This window comes from Cheilinus undulatus, unplaced genomic scaffold, assembly GCF_018320785.1.
Source record: "Cheilinus undulatus unplaced genomic scaffold, ASM1832078v1 Contig4, whole genome shotgun sequence".
Lineage (NCBI taxonomy): Eukaryota > Metazoa > Chordata > Actinopteri > Labriformes > Labridae > Cheilinus > Cheilinus undulatus.
This window is the reverse complement of record NW_024571691.1, coordinates 126,939-143,827: the sequence shown is the minus strand read 5'-3', so window position 1 is coordinate 143,827 and position 16,889 is coordinate 126,939. Positions and strand designations below refer to the sequence as shown.

Below are 16,889 nucleotides of genomic sequence, written 5' to 3'. Positions count from 1 at the left end.
CAGAGATAAGAACCAGGACAGAAGTAAGAACCAGAGTTAGAACCAGAGATAAGAACCAGGACAGAAGTTAGAACCAGAGATAAGAACCAGGACAGAGGTTAGAACCAGAGTTAGAACCAGAGATAAGAACCAGGACAGAAGTTAGAACCAGAGTTAGAACCAGAGATAAGAACCAGGACAGAGGTTAGAACCAGAGTTAGAACCAGAGATAAGAACCAGGACAGAGGTTAGAACCAGAGTTAGAACCAGAGATAAGAACCAGGACAGAAGTTAGAACCAGAGTTAGAACCAGAGATAAGAACCAGGACAGAGGTTAGAACCAGAGTTAGAACCAGAGATAAGAACCAGGACAGAGGTTAGAACCAGAGTTAGAACCAGAGATAAGAACCAGGATAGAAGTTAGAACCAGAGTTAGAACCAGAGATAAGAACCAGGACAGAGGTTAGAACCAGAGTTAGAACCAGAGATAAGAACCAGGACAGAAGTTAGAACCAGAGTTAGAACCAGAGATAAGAACCAGGACAGAAGTTTGAACCAGAGTTAGAACCAGAGATAAGAACCAGGACAGAAGTTAGAACCGAGTTAGAACCAGAGATAAGAACCAGGACAGAGGTTAGAACCAGAGTTAGAACCAGAGATAAGAACCAGGACAGAGGTTAGAACCAGAGTTAGAACCAGAGATAGGAACCAGGACAGAGGTTAGAACCAGAGATAAAAACCAGGACAGGGGTTAGAACCAGAGCTAAGAACCAGGACAGAGGTTAGAACCAGAAGTAAGAACCAGGACAGAGGTTAGAACCAGAGATAATAACAAAGACAAAGAACCAGAAATAAGAACCAGGACAGAGGTTAGAACCAGAGATAGGAACCAGGACAGGGGTTAGAACCAGAGATAAGAACCAGGACAGGGGTTAGAACCAGAGCTAAGAACCAGGACAGAGGTTAGAACCAGAAGTAAGAACCAGGACAGAGGTTAGAACCAGAGATAAAAACCAGGACAGGGGTTAGAACCAGAGCTAAGAACCAGGACAGAGGTTAGAACCAGAAGTAAGAACCAGGACAGAGGTTAGAACCAGAGATAATAACAAAGACAAAGAACCAGAAATAAGAACCAGGACAGAGGTTAGAACCAGAGATAGGAACCAGGACAGGGGTTAGCACCAGAGATAAGAACCAGGACAGAGGTTAGAACGAGAGTTAGAAGCAGAGATAGGAACCAGGACAGGGGTTAGAACCAGAGATAAGAACCAGGATAGAGGTTAGAACCAGAGCTAAGAACCAGGGCAGAGGTTAGAACCAAAGGTGAGAACCAGGATAGAGGTTAGAACCAGAGATAAGAACCAGGACAGAGGTTAGAACCAGAGATAGGAACCAGGACAGGGGTTAGAACCAGAGATAAGAACCAGGACAGAGGTTAGAACCAGAGATAGGAACCAGGACAGGGGTTAGAACCAGAGATAAGAACCAGGACAGAGGTTAGAACCAGAGTTAGAACCAGAGATAGAAGACAGGACAGGGGTAAGAACCAGAGATAAGAACCAGGACAGAAGTTAGAACCAGAGTTAGAACCAGAGATAGGAACCAGGAAAGGGGCTACAACATGATACAAAACCAGGACATGGGATACAACCAGAGATAAGACCCAGGACAGTGGTTAGAACCAGAGTTAGAACCTGAGAAAGGAACCAGGACAGAGGTTAGAACAGAGATAAGAACCAGGACAGAGGTTAGAACCAGAGATAGGAACCAGGACAGGGGTTAGAACCAGAAATAAGAACCATGACAGAGGTTAGAACCAGAGTTAGAACCTGAGAAAGGAACCAGGACAGAGGTTAGAACAGAGCTAAGAACCAGGACAGAGGTTAGAACCAGAGTGAAGAACCAGGACAAAGGTTAGAACCAGAGAGTAGAACCAGAGAGTAGAACCAGAGAGTAGAACCAGAGAGTAGAACCAGAGAGTAGAACCAGAGAGTAGAACCAGAGAGTAGAACCAGAGAGTAGAACCAGAGAGTAGAACCAGAGAGTAGAACCAGAGAGTAGAACCAGAGAGAAGAACCACGACAGAGGTTAGAACAGAGATAAGAACCAGGACAGAAGTTAGAACCAGAGCTAAGAACCAGGAAAGAGGTTAGAACCAGAGCTTAGAACCAGGACAGAGGTTAGAACCAGAGTTAGAACCAGAGATAGGAACCAGGACAGAGGTTAGAACCAGAGATAAATACCAGGACAGGGGTAAGAACCAGAGTTAAGAACCAGGACAGAGGTTAGAACCAGAAATAAGAACCAGGAAAGAGGTTAGAACCAGAGATAAGAACCAGGGCAAAGGTTAGAGCAAGAGTGAGAACCAGGATAGGGGTAAGAACCAGAGTTAGAACCAGAGTCAAGAACCAGGACAGAGGTTAGAACCAGAGACAAGAACCAGGACAGAGGTTAGAACCAGAGATAGGAACCAGGGATAAGAACCAGAGATAAGAACCAGGACAGAGGTTAGAACGGGAGTTAGAACCAGACATAGGAACCAGGACAGGGGTTAGAACCAGAGATAAGACCCAGGACAGAGGTTAGAACCAGAGTTAGAACCAGAGATAGGAAACAGGACAGGGGTAAGAACCAGAGATAAGAACCAGGACAGAGGTTAGACCCAGAGTTAGAACCAGAGATAGGAACCAGGGCAGAGTTTAGAACCAGAGATAAAACCAGGACAGAGGTTTGAACAGAGATAAGAACCAGGACAAAGGTTAGAACCAGAGATAAGAACCAGGACAGAGGTTAGAACCAGAGAGAAGAACCAGGACAGAGGTTAGAACAGAGATAAGAACCAGGGCAGAGGTTAGAACCAGAGATAGGAACCAGGACAGAGGGTAGAACCTGAGCTAAGAACCAGGACAGAGGTTAGAACCAGAGATAAGAACCAGGACAAAGGTTAGAGCAAGAGTTAGAACCAGGATAGGGGTTAGACCCAGAGTTAGAACCAGGACAAAGGTTAGAGCAAGAGTTAGAACCAGGATAGGGGTTAGAACCAGAGTTAGAACCAGAGTCAAGAACCAGGACAGAGGTTAGAACCAGAGATAAGAACCAGGGCAGAGGTTAGAACCAGAGGTGAGAACCAGGAAAGAGGCTAGAACCAGAGATAAGAACCAGGGCAGAGGTTAGAACCAGAGATAGGAACCAGGACAGGGGTTAGAACCAGAGATAAGAACCAGGACAGAGGTTAGAACGAGAGTTAGAACCAGACATAGGAACCAGGACAAAGACTAGAACCATTAGATAAGAACCAGGACGGAGGTAAGAACCAGAGTTAGAACCAGAGATAAGAACCAGGACAGAGGTTAGAACAGAGATAAGAACCAGGATAGGGGTAAGAACCAGAGTTAGAGACCAAGACAGAGGTTAGAACAGAGAGAAGAACCAGGACAGAGGTTAGAACCAGAGAGAAGAACCAGGACAGAGGTTAGAACAGAGAGAAGAACCAGGACAGAGGTTAGAACAGAGATAAGAACCAGGACAGAGGTTAGAACCAGAGATAAGAAACCAGGACAGAGGTTAGAACCAGAGATAAGAAACCAGGACAGAGGTTAGAACCAGAGAGAAGAACCAGGACAGAGGTTAGAACAGAGATAAGAACCAGGACAAAGGTTAGAACCAGAGATAAGAAACCAGGACAGAGGTTAGAACCAGAGAGAAGAACCAGGACAGAGGTTAGAACAGAGATAAGAACCAGGACAGAGGTGAGAACCAGAGATAGGAGACAGGACAGGGGTAAGAACCAGCGATAAGAACCAGGACAGAGGTTAGAACCAGAGTTAGAACCAGAGATAGGAACCAGGACAGGGCTTAGAACCAGAGATAAAACCAGGACAGAGGTTAGAACCAGAGAGAAGAACCAAGACAGAGGTTAGAACACAGATAAGAACCAGGACAGAGGTAGAACCAGAGAGAAGAACCAGGACAGAGGTAAGAACAGAGATAAGAACCAGGGCAGAGGTTAGAACCAGAGCTAAGAACCAGGACAGAGGTTAGAACCATAGATAGAAAACAGGACAGAGGTAAGAACAGAGATAAGAGCCAGGACAGAGGTTAGAACCATAGATAAGAACCAGGACAGAGGTTAGAACGAGAGTTAGAACCAGACATAGGAACCAGGACAAAGACTAGAACCATTAGATAAGAACCAGGACGGAGGTAAGAACCAGAGTTAGAACCAGAGATAAGAACCAGGACAGAGGTTAGAACAGAGATAAGAACCAGGACAAAGGTTAGAACCAGAGATAAGAACCAGGACAGAGGTTAGAACAGAGAGAAGAACCAGGACAGAGGTTAGAACCAGAGAGAAGAACCAGGACAGAGGTTAGAACAGAGAGAAGAACCAGGACAGAGGTTAGAACAGAGATAAGAACCAGGACAGAGGTTAGAACCAGAGATAAGAAACCAGGACAGAGGTTAGAACCAGAGATAAGAAACCAGGACAGAGGTTAGAACCAGAGAGAAGAACCAGGACAGAGGTTAGAACAGAGATAAGAACCAGGAGAAAGGTTAGAACCAGAGATAAGAAACCAGGACAGAGGTTAGAACCAGAGAGAAGAACCAGGACAGAGGTTAGAACAGAGATAAGAACCAGGACAGAGGTGAGAACCAGAGATAGGAGACAGGACAGGGGTAAGAACCAGAAATAAGAACCAGGACAGAGGTTAGAACCAGAGTTAGAACCAGAGATAGGAACCAGGACAGGGCTTAGAACCAGAGATATAACCAGGACAGAGGTTAGAACCAGAGAGAAGAACCAAGACAGAGGTTAGAACACAGATAAGAACCAGGACAGAGGTAGAACCAGAGAGAAGAACCAGGACAGAGGTAAGAACAGAGATAAGAAACAGGGCAGAGGTTAGAACCAGAGCTAAGAACCAGGACAGAGGTTAGAACCATAGATAGAAAACAGGACAGAGGTAAGAACAGAGATAAGAGCCAGGACAGAGGTTAGAACCATAGATAGAAAACAGGACAGAGGTAAGAACAGAGATAAGAGCCAGGACAGAGGTTAGATCAGAGATAAGAACCAGGACAGAGGTTAGAACCAGAGTTAGAACAAGTGATAGGAACCAGGACAGGGGTTAGAACCAGAGATAAGAACCAGGACAGATGTTAGAACAGAGAAAAGAACCAGGACAGAGGTTAGAACCAGAGAGAAGAACCAGGGCAGAGGTTAGAACCAGAGATAAGAACCAGGGCAGAGGTTAGAACCACAGGTGAGAACCAGGAAAGAGGTTAGAACCAGAGATAAGAACCAGGACAGAGGTTAGGATTGAATTAAGAACCAGGACAGAGGATAGATCTAGAGTTAAGAACCAGGACAGAGGATAGATCTAGAGTTAAGAACCAGGACAGAGGATAGATCTAGAGTTAAGAACCAGGACAGAGGATAGATCTAGAGTTAAGAACCAGGACAGAGGATAGATCTAGAGTTAAGAACCAGGACAGTTAGAACCGTTCCATTGGTCAAAGCTTGATGAAAATAGAGGACAGGAACTCACGATGCTCTTGGAGCTGACAGGTGAGGAAGGATCTACCCTGAAGGACAGAGAGATTTACTGTAGGTGAAGATACATGAGTCTGTCAGCAGGAGGTCTGTCTGTGATTATAAATATAAATAACAGCTGTTAATGACTGAGTCTGTCAGCAGGAGGTCTGTCTGTGATTATAAATATAAATAATTAACAGCTGTTAATGACTGAGTCTGTCAGCAGGAGGTCTGTCTGTGATTATAAATATAAATAATAACAGCTGTTAATGACTGAGTCTGTCAGCAGGAGGTCTGTCTGTGATTATAAATATAAATAATAACAGCTGTTAATGACTGAGTCTGTCAGCAGGAGGTCTGTCTGTGATTATAAATATAAATAATAACAGCTGTTAATGACTGAGTCTGTCAGCAGGAGGTCTGTCTGTGATTATAAATATAAATAACAGCTGTTAATGACTGAGTCTGTCAGCAGGAGGTCTGTCTGTGATTATAAATATAAATAATTAACAGCTGTTAATGACTGAGTCTGTCAGCAGGAGGTCTGTCTGTGATTATAAATATAAATAATAACAGCTGTTAATGACTGAGTCTGTCAGCAGGAGGTCTGTCTGTGATTATAAATATAAATAATTAACAGCTGTTAATGACTGAGTCTGTCAGCAGGAGGTCTGTCTGTGATTATAAATATAAATAATAACAGCTGTTAATGACTGAGTCTGTCAGCAGGAGGTCTGTCTGTGATTATAAATATAAATAATAACAGCTGTTAATGACTGAGTCTGTCAGCAGGAGGTCTGTCTGTGATTATAAATATAAATAATAACAGCTGTTAATGACTGAGTCTGTCAGCAGGAGGTCTGTCTGTGATTATAAATATAAATAATAACAGCTGTTAATGACTGAGTCTGTCAGGAGGAGGTCTGTCTGTGATTATAAATATAAATAATAACAGCTGTTAATGACTGAGTCTGTCAGCAGGAGGTCTGTCTGTGATTATAAATATAAATAATAACAGCTGTTAATGACTGAGTCTGTCAGCAGGAGGTCTGTCTGTGATTATAAATATAAATAATAACAGCTGTTAATGACTGAGTCTGTCAGCAGGAGGTCTGTCTGTGATTATTAATATTAATAATGACAGCTGTTAATGACTGAGTCTGTCAGCAGGAGGTCTGTCTGTGATTATAAATATAAATAATGACAGCTGTTAATGACTGAGTCTGTCAGCAGGAGGTCTGTCTGTGATTATAAATATAAATAAAAGCTGTTAATGACTGAGTCTGTCAGCAGGAGGTCTGTCTGTGATTATAAATATAAATAATAACAGCTGTTAATGACTGAGTCTGTCAGCAGGAGGTCTGTCTGTGATTATAAATATAAATAATAACAGCTGTTAATGACTGAGTCTGTCAGCAGGAGGTCTGTCTGTGATTATAAATATAAATAATAACAGCTGTTAATGACTGAGTCTGTCAGCAGGAGGTCTGTCTGTGATTATAAATATAAATAATAACAGCTGTTAATGACTGAGTCTGTCAGCAGGAGGTCTGTCTGTGATTATAAATATAAATAATAACAGCTGTTAATGACTGAGTCTGTCAGCAGGAGGTCTGTCTGTGATTATAAATATAAATAATAACAGCTGTTAATGACTGAGTCTGTCAGCAGGAGGTCTGTCTGTGATTATAAATATAAATAATGACAGCTGTTAATGACTGAGTCTGTCAGCAGGAGGTCTGTCTGTGATTATAAATATAAATAATAACAGCTGTTAATGACTGAGTCTGTCAGCAGGAGGTCTGTCTGTGATTATAAATATAAATAATAACAGCTGTTAATGACTGAGTCTGTCAGCAGGAGGTCTGTCTGTGATTATAAATATAAATAATAACAGCTGTTAATGACTGAGTCTGTCAGCAGGAGGTCTGTCTGTGATTATAAATATAAATAATAACAGCTGTTAATGACTGAGTCTGTCAGCAGGAGGTCTGTCTGTGATTATAAATATAAATAACAGCTGTTAATGACTGAGTCTGTCAGCAGGAGGTCTGTCTGTGATTATAAATATAAATAATAACAGCTGTTAATGACTGAGTCTGTCAGCAGGAGGTCTGTCTGTGATTATAAATATAAATAATAACAGCTGTTAATGACTGAGTCTGTCAGCAGGAGGTCTGTCTGTGATTATAAATATAAATAATAACAGCTGTTAATGACTGAGTCTGTCAGCAGGTCTGTCTGTGATTATAAATATAAATAATAACAGCTGTTAATGACTGAGTCTGTCAGCAGGAGGTCTGTCTGTGATTATAAATATAAATAATAACAGCTGTTAATGACTGAGTCTGTCAGCAGGAGGTCTGTCTGTGATTATAAATATAAATAATAACAGCTGTTAATGACTGAGTCTGTCAGCAGGAGGTCTGTCTGTGATTATAAATATAAATAATAACAGCTGTTAATGACTGAGTCTGTCAGCAGGAGGTCTGTCTGTGATTATAAATATAAATAATAACAGCTGTTAATGACTGAGTCTGTCAGCAGGAGGTCTGTCTGTGATTATAAATATAAATAATAAAAGCTGTTAATGACTGAGTCTGTCAGCAGGAGGTCTGTCTGTGATTATAAATATAAATAATGACAGCTGTTAATGACTGAGTCTGTCAGCAGGAGGTCTGTCTGTGATTATAAATATAAATAATAAAAGCTGTTAATGACTGAGTCTGTCAGCAGGAGGTCTGTCTGTGATTATAAATATAAATAATAACAGCTGTTAATGACTGAGTCTGTCAGCAGGAGGTCTGTCTGTGATTATAAATATAAATAATAACAGCTGTTAATGACTGAGTCTGTCAGCAGGAGGTCTGTCTGTGATTATAAATATAAATAATAACAGCTGTTAATGACTGAGTCTGTCAGCAGGAGGTCTGTCTGTGATTATAAATATAAATAATAACAGCTGTTAATGACTGAGTCTGTCAGCAGGAGGTCTGTCTGTGATTATAAATATAAATAACAGCTGTTAATGACTGAGTCTGTCAGCAGGAGGTCTGTCTGTGATTATAAATATAAATAATAACAGCTGTTAATGACTGAGTCTGTCAGCAGGAGGTCTGTCTGTGATTATAAATATAAATAATAACAGCTGTTAATGACTGAGTCTGTCAGCAGGAGGTCTGTCTGTGATTATAAATATAAATAATAACAGCTGTTAATGACTGAGTCTGTCAGCAGGAGGTCTGTCTGTGATTATAAATATAAATAATAACAGCTGTTAATGACTGAGTCTGTCAGGAGGAGGTCTGTCTGTGATTATAAATATAAATAATAACAGCTGTTAATGACTGAGTCTGTCAGCAGGAGGTCTGTCTGTGATTATAAATATAAATAATAACAGCTGTTAATGACTGAGTCTGTCAGGAGGAGGTCTGTCTGTGATTATAAATATAAATAATAACAGCTGTTAATGACTGAGTCTGTCAGCAGGAGGTCTGTCTGTGATTATTAATATTAATAATAACAGCTGTTAATGACTGAGTCTGTCAGCAGGAGGTCTGTCTGTGATTATAAATATAAATAATGACAGCTGTTAATGACTGAGTCTGTCAGCAGGAGGTCTGTCTGTGATTATAAATATAAATAATAAAAGCTGTTAATGACTGAGTCTGTCAGCAGGAGGTCTGTCTGTGATTATAAATATAAATAATAACAGCTGTTAATGACTGAGTCTGTCAGCAGGAGGTCTGTCTGTGATTATAAATATAAATAATAACAGCTGTTAATGACTGAGTCTGTCAGCAGGAGGTCTGTCTGTGATTATAAATATAAATAATAACAGCTGTTAATGACTGAGTCTGTCAGCAGGAGGTCTGTCTGTGATTATAAATATAAATAATAACAGCTGTTAATGACTGAGTCTGTCAGCAGGAGGTCTGTCTGTGATTATAAATATAAATAATAACAGCTGTTAATGACTGAGTCTGTCAGCAGGAGGTCTGTCTGTGATTATAAATATAAATAATAACAGCTGTTAATGACTGAGTCTGTCAGCAGGAGGTCTGTCTGTGATTATAAATATAAATAATAACAGCTGTTAATGACTGAGTCTGTCAGAAGGAGGTCTGTCTGTGATTATAAATATAAATAATAACAGCTGTTAATGACTGAGTCTGTCAGCAGGAGGTCTGTCTGTGATTATAAATATAAATAATAACAGCTGTTAATGACTGAGTCTGTCAGCAGGAGGTCTGTCTGTGATTATAAATATAAATAACAGCTGTTAATGACTGAGTCTGTCAGCAGGAGGTCTGTCTGTGATTATAAATATAAATTACTAACTTGTAAGAGTCTTTTAAATCAGTTTAATAGGTCTCTTCTACCTCAGGGTGTGTTTGAGTGCCGTGCAGATGGCTGTGTATCTGTGCTGAAGCTGCATCAAGAACAAAGGATCTGATTGGTCCAGAGGAGGAAAGGCCAGCTCCATGCCAGGTCCGTCATACTGCAGCGTCGCATCTGTTTTAAACAAAAATCAACATCGTCTTCATCACCATCAATGCTCAGGTCAAAAACAAGAGAGAGAAATGAACCCAAGCAGTGGGTGTATTTATGGCCATCAGTTTTTAATCTACATGAAAAATCTAAAATCAGGAAACAGACCATCCAAAAATCACCGTCCAAGTAAAATATATTAACCCTCGGACACTACTATGTCTGTTTGAGGACATTCATCATTTTTATCATCGTTTTTTGAGTTAATAGTCACATTTTTATAGATTGAGGCATCAAGTTTGGCCAAAGTTATTTGTTTCTTCATATTAAAAGAAAATAGAAAAATGAAAACCGTGTCTAACATAGAACGCCATAGAACGCCCATAACGCCAAATAGCTCATCCACCCTTGTTTGTCTGAAATCAGACACATAGACTTCCATTAAAAACAGGGTTTTTGACTGTGTGTCTAGGGCACCAAAACAACTTATAGAAACTGTTTTATTGCAGTCAGTCGATCACCAGGGATCTAAACTAAACAGTGATCCAGCAGATAGTACCAGGACACCATTTTAACCCTTTCAGCAGTCAGACGTGATTTACCTTCCATGGACTCAGACTGTTTGGAGCGCTATTTCACCCACTAAACATCATCAGAATTAAATGAATCGATTCATGCCACCAGACATGGATGTCTGAGAGTGGGCTACATGTGTAAGGAAAAGTCTGTGTGCTCCTACGTGTGTGCTCGGTGTGAATCTGCGTCTATGTTTACAACCAGACATGCCAGAAGTGGAGTGTTTACAGTAGGAAATGTTACCTCTGAGTTCTGCAGTCTGGGACTAAGAAGGGGGGACATTTGGACAATTTCAACTTTGCCCTCACTTCATAGCAAGTGGATTTACATGCATGAGGATGCACGGGTCCTTTCCATCAATAGGTAAGAATATATCATACCTCAAAGATGCAGTACATTTATATCTGCACGTAGTTGGCATATTTGTGGATACATTTTGGTTAGAGGTGGAAATGCGCGTGTTCGTGGTTCATATCCTACATATATCCTCTGATTCTTTATGCCTGTACATAAAATAAACCTAACATGAACAAATGCATTCACTCGCTTTAGATTTGGTAGAGAACAAGGCGCGAGAAAAGGAGGGTAAAAATGGCGTGTTTTACGCTCCAATAGACTCATCTGTTTAGCATGGATGAATCCAGGTCATGGGCATAGTGTACAATAAGTGCCATAAAAAGGGTGTAACACTGATTTTTTTTTTTCAGTAGTCAGGGTTGAAGTTGTTGAAGAGATCTGAAGCAGTGAAAGTTAAAAAAAAAAAGTTGAAAATGATTATTTTATTAACACCTTTCTTTATGTCCATTTTCAGACAAACAAGGATAGATGGAGCTAAAATATGAAATTTGGCACAACAGAAAAAATTTCAATGCATCAAAATCAATTTTACTACTCATCATTGGCACGGCCCAGACTCTATTTATTGAAAAAAAGATTTTGTTCTAGATCATTTTATATGGGAATTATTGTGTTTTTTACCATAGAAAATAGCAGTGACATGGTGGACAATAACTGGCATAAAAAGGGTGTAACATTGAATTGAATTTGTTTTTTATTTTCTAGTTGTCAGGGTTGAAGCTGTTGAAGAGATCTGAAGCAGTGAAAGTACAAAAAAATGTTGAAAAATGATTATTTTATTAACACCTCTCTGCATATGTCCGTTTTCAGGACAAACAAGGACAGGTGTAGATAAAAATGACAAGCATCCGAGGGTTAATGTTACATTTACAACACATGGGAGAAAACCCTTAGACCCTTCCAGACGGCTTCTATTAAAATTAGAATTTAAAAAAATAATTTTTGTTTTCTGTTTTCTAAAAAGAAATAAATAAAGGGAAAAATAGTTTATTTTGATTCTTAAGTTTTTTTGTGTTAACAAAGAAAGGTCAAAGGTTGGAACACTAGTGATAAAACATTATTTTCTCCTTTAGGATGAATGTTACATCACCAGTGTTCCAACCTCTGACCTTTCTTTTCTGATCAGACAATAAAAACAGTATGATGAAGAAATAAACTGGTTTTTTATATCTATTATTTGTTTGTTTTTTAATAAAAGAAGAAAAACAGAAAAAATAAATCAGGTTGTTTTTGTTTTTCTGTCTTTTGGTTCCCATTAAAATAAAAACTTCTTGAATGTGTTGTTTTTAATGTTTGGTTTTCCTGTTTTCAGACAGAGATTAGGACACAGCATAAGTCTTGATTTTTGGATTTCTGAAACATCAAACATAAATAAACCGTACTAACAAAATTAAGTTATAATCAGCAGATGTTAGCTTCAACGGTTAAATATCAGTATCAACAGATATGAAAAGTTTGCCAGTTTTTACAACTGGTATTTGGTGTAAAAATCTGCTCATGTCAGGTTTCATATCTGCTATTTGACCTAATAAGTGAGTGGAATTGTACGCTGGACCAACAGACCTACATCAGCTGAAGTCTTTTTCCTTATTCAACATCATTCTCTACACCTTAAAGTTTATCTCAAGGACAGTCATTTTTTCAGTCTGTTTGTCCTTAAACTTCAAATTTTGTGTTTTAAGGACTGAATTTTTAGGTCTGAACATCATTAAAATACTGTTCTTCATATCAGTATTGGCTAAAATCAGAAAATCCGTCATTCCTAAAAATAACGATTGATGTATCAGTATTTTAACATTTAGAGGGTAAATGATCTAGACCAGCGTTACTCAATCCTGCTCAACCAAAGAGCCAAACTGTTGAAAAATACATCTGCAAGAGCTACAAAAGTGGCATAAACAGCTTGAAGTAGCAATAAAAATAAGTCAAAGGTGGCAAAAATGGTCCAAAAGTGGCAAAAACGTGGCAAAAAAATGAGAGAAAAGAGACTAAAAGGGGCAAGTCAAGAGTGGCAAAATAGAGCAAAAAAGGAAACAAGTGGTATTTAATGGCAATAGGTAGCTTAAATAGGCAAAAGGTTGTGAAAACGGGCAAAAAGGGGATAAAAGTGGCTAAAAGGAGTGGCAAAAATGTGATAAATGGGACAATTAAGTTTGACAATGAAAGCCTTCTGTATCAGTCTGGTAAACAAACTGATTAAAGTGATTAATTTCTGAGGTTAAAGTTCACCTTTCTGAGCTTTTCTTGGGGGGTAATATTTCAATTTAAGATAAAAGAGCCACGCGTTGAGTATCACTGGTCTACAAATTCAGATGTGTACCTGTTTCTGATCCCTGGTAGATCTGAGCCAGCAGCCCGTTGGCTGACGCCAGCAGGCAGTGAATCTGATTGGTCCAGCCCTCAGCTCTACCGGTACCCACCCCTCGATCCAACAGCCCGCCGAGGCAGGGCAGCCGACCGTAGCACTGACACGCCATCTGACAGGGAGAAAAATGACTTTAATATGATGTAGACAGGCAAAAGTACTAAAACAGGTCAGACACTGACTCATGGGAAATATAACGAATACTTTAGTTAGCAACAGATCTGGTTTTTATGTCATCATACTACAGTCTAGATCCATCATCACAGTCATGAACAAACCTCCTGGGCCTTCTTGTTGGTGCTGTCCATTTTAGAGAGGAAGTACGCCCCCAGTTTGTCCTGAAACACAAAGATGATTATTCAAACTACTGGGATTATAGAGTTCTCAACGATGAGGCTTTACTTCCTCTCCTGGTTTCCTAGGGCTGGTACCAGGGCTGAACACTGAGAAAAGCCACACTCATTAACCGAATTCTACTTCCTCAATAATCACGTCACCTGTTTTTCAATTAAAGAGAGAATAAGTAGGTTAAAAATGTCACAATCCAAATCACAGTCGAGGTCAAAATGACTGGGAATCAGTGATTCTCAACATGTGGCTCTGGAGACACATGTGGCTCTTTCATGTCTTTGACTTCAATTGTAATTGTTAGGGCCCGAGTACCGAGTAGTGCAAGGACCTAATTGTAATTGTTGGGGCCCGAGTACCGAGTGGTGCGAGGCCCTATTAGTAATTGTTAGGGCCCGAGTACCGAGTGGTCCAGGGCCTAATTGTAATTGTTAGGGCCCGAGTACCGAGTGGTGCAAGGACCTAATTGTAATTGTTAGGGCCCGAGCACCTTGTGGTGCGAGGCCCTATTAGTAATTGTTAGGGCCCGAGCACCTTGTGGTGCGAGGACCTAATTGTAATTGTTAGGGCCCGAGCACCTTGTGGTGCGAGGACCTAATTGTAATTGTTAGGGCCCGAGCACCGAGTGGTGCGAGGACCTAATTGTAATTGTTAGGGCCCGAGTACCGAGTGGTGCGAGGACCTAATTGTAATTGTTAGGGCCCGAGCACCGAGTGGTGCGAGGACCTAATTGTAATTGTTAGGGCCCGAGTACCGAGTGGTGCGAGGACCTAATTGTAATTGTTAGGGCCCGAGTACCGAGTGGTGCGAGGACCTAATTGTAATTGTTAGGGCCCGAGCACCAGGTGGTTTGGTTACACGAGGCATATTTTAGGGGTTGTATTTGAACGAACTCGTCCTAGGGCGTTCTTCCAAACTACTTGATTTTTGGTGTAGAGCAAGAGGAGATGTTTTAGGTCAAAAGTTATTCAGGGTTTTCTCAATAGTCGAAAGGTGTGGCCATGGCGGCCCTTTAAATTGAATTGCTTCATCATGTGATAAAAGTGGCTGGTGCTCACTAAAAAATTTCCATTTATTACAAGATTGGCCAAATCTTTCTGAAATTAGCCCAGGGACATCCCTCAAGGTTGTTTTTACTCAAGTTTGAAGGCCACGAGTCCTTACCTACAAGGGTGTGGCAGTGACAATTTTTCATTTGCCATGTTACAGGAAGTAGAATTATCTAGTGCTTACAAAACTTGTAAAGCCATGAAACTTGACAGAAAAATACCCTTTTTTTAAAATGAGATGATTTATTGGATGAGTGTTGATGGGCGTGGCTTTTTGGCTCAGTGGCGCCCCCTAAAATTTTTTTAAAAATTCTGCCCCTGCAGCAGGTTTAACCTAGGACTTGGAAAATTCTTGAGCTTATACATCATGTTAAGATCTACAAAAAAGCCTCTTGGACCCATGCCGTAAAACTATCAGGAAGTCTGCCATTTTCATTTTTGTGGTCAAAATTCAGCAAATTGCAGACTTCACAATTTTCAAAATTCCTCATGAGGAGTTCATCCAAACACCTTCACATTAAGGATATTGTTAGAAGACATGTCGTAGTAAAAAATTTCATTGGAAGTTTTTCATTACTCAAAGGGGCGTAGCCATGGTGAATTTTTCTTCGCCATAAAAAGGAAGTTGAATTATCCTGGGCTTAGAAAACGTGTAGAGTTGTGAAACCTGGCACCAAAATTCACAGTTAGAAGCTCAGATGACTGCCCTTTGTGCTTCTGGTGGGCATGAAATATTGGCTCATTTGCGCCCCCTACAATATTTAAAAAAAAAAACAATCATCCCCAGCAGTGCATACAGTCATGGACGAAAATGTTGGCACCCCTGGAATTTTTCCACAAAATGCATCATTTCTCCCAGAAATTGTTGCAAATACAAATGTTTTTGGTATACATGTGTTTATTGCCTTTATGTGCATGGGAACAACACAAAAAATCCGAAGGAAAAACACAACATTGACATAAATTTACACAAAACTCAAAAAATGGGCTGGAAAAAATTGTTGGCACCCTCAACTTCATATTTGGTTGCACACCCTTGGGAAAAAATAACCGAAACCAATCTCTTCCTCTAACCGTCAACAAGCTTCTTACACCTCTCAGCTGGAATTTTGGACCACTACTTCTTTTGCAAACTGCTCCAGGTCTCTCAGATTTGAAGGGTGCTTCTTCAACAGCAGTTTTGAGATCCCTTATTGCTGGCCACTTCAGAACTCTCCAGCTTTGTCTCCAACCATTTCTTGGTGCTTTCTGAGGTATGTTTGAGGTCATTGTCCTGCTGGAACACCTATGACTTCTGACCCAGACCCAGCTTTCTGACACTAGGCCCTACATTGCGGCCCCACAGTTTTTGATAGTCTCCAGATTTCATGATTCCTTTCACACAGTCAAGGCACCCAGTGCCAGAGGCAGCAAAACAACCCCAAAACATCTTTGAAGCTCCACCATGTTTGACTGTAGGTACTGTGTTCTTTTCTTTGTAGGCCTCATTCTGTTTTCTGTAAACAGTAGAATGACGTGCTTTTCCAAAAAGCTCTACCTTAGTCTCATCTGTCCACTAAATGTTCTCCCAGAAGGATTGAGGCTTACTCAGGTACATTTTTGCAAACTCCAGTCTGGCTTTTTTATGTCTCTTTGTCAGCAGTGGGGTTCTCCTGGGTCTCCTGCCATAGCGCTTCATGTCATTCAGATGACCACGTATGGTCCCAGCTGACACTTTTGCACCCTGAGTCTGCAGGACAGCCTGAATCTGTGTGGAAGTTGACTGAGGATGTTTATCCACCATTCCAACTATCCTGCGTTGCATTCTTTTGTCAGTTTTTCTCTTCTGTCCACGTCCAGGGAGATTAGCCACAGCTCCATGGTTATAAACTTCTTGATTATATTACACACAGTGGACAAAGGAATCTCAGGATCTCTGGAGATGGTCTTTAACCTTGAGATTGTTCATATTTTTCCACAATTTTGCTTTTCAAGTCCTCAGACAACTCTGGGCTCCTCTTTCTCTCCTCCATGCTTGGTGTGACACACACAGACACACAACACAAAGGTTGAGTCAACTTTTAGACATTCTAACTGGCTTCAGGTGTGATTTCTAGATTGCCAGCACCTGTTACTGCCACAGGAGAGTTTAAATGAGCATCACATGCATGAAATAAAATGATTTATCCACAGTTTTAAAAGGGGGACA

General features: G+C 40.5%; 1 protein-coding gene across 3 annotated transcripts in view; it reads right to left on the bottom strand.

The window, feature by feature from the left end:
* pelp1 (proline, glutamate and leucine rich protein 1) overlaps positions 1-16,889 on the bottom strand; it is a 42,165-nt gene that overhangs the window by 15,259 nt on the left and 10,017 nt on the right. For all 3 annotated transcript variants that reach the window (XM_041782483.1, XM_041782484.1, XM_041782485.1), the window contains 4 exons: positions 13,583-13,642; positions 13,260-13,416; positions 9,898-10,030; positions 5,529-5,565 (listed from right to left, as the gene is read on the bottom strand). In XM_041782483.1, coding sequence (XP_041638417.1) covers positions 5,529-5,565; positions 9,898-10,030; positions 13,260-13,416; positions 13,583-13,642 — 387 coding nt within the window. The remainder of the gene's footprint in view (positions 1-5,528; positions 5,566-9,897; positions 10,031-13,259; positions 13,417-13,582; positions 13,643-16,889) is intronic.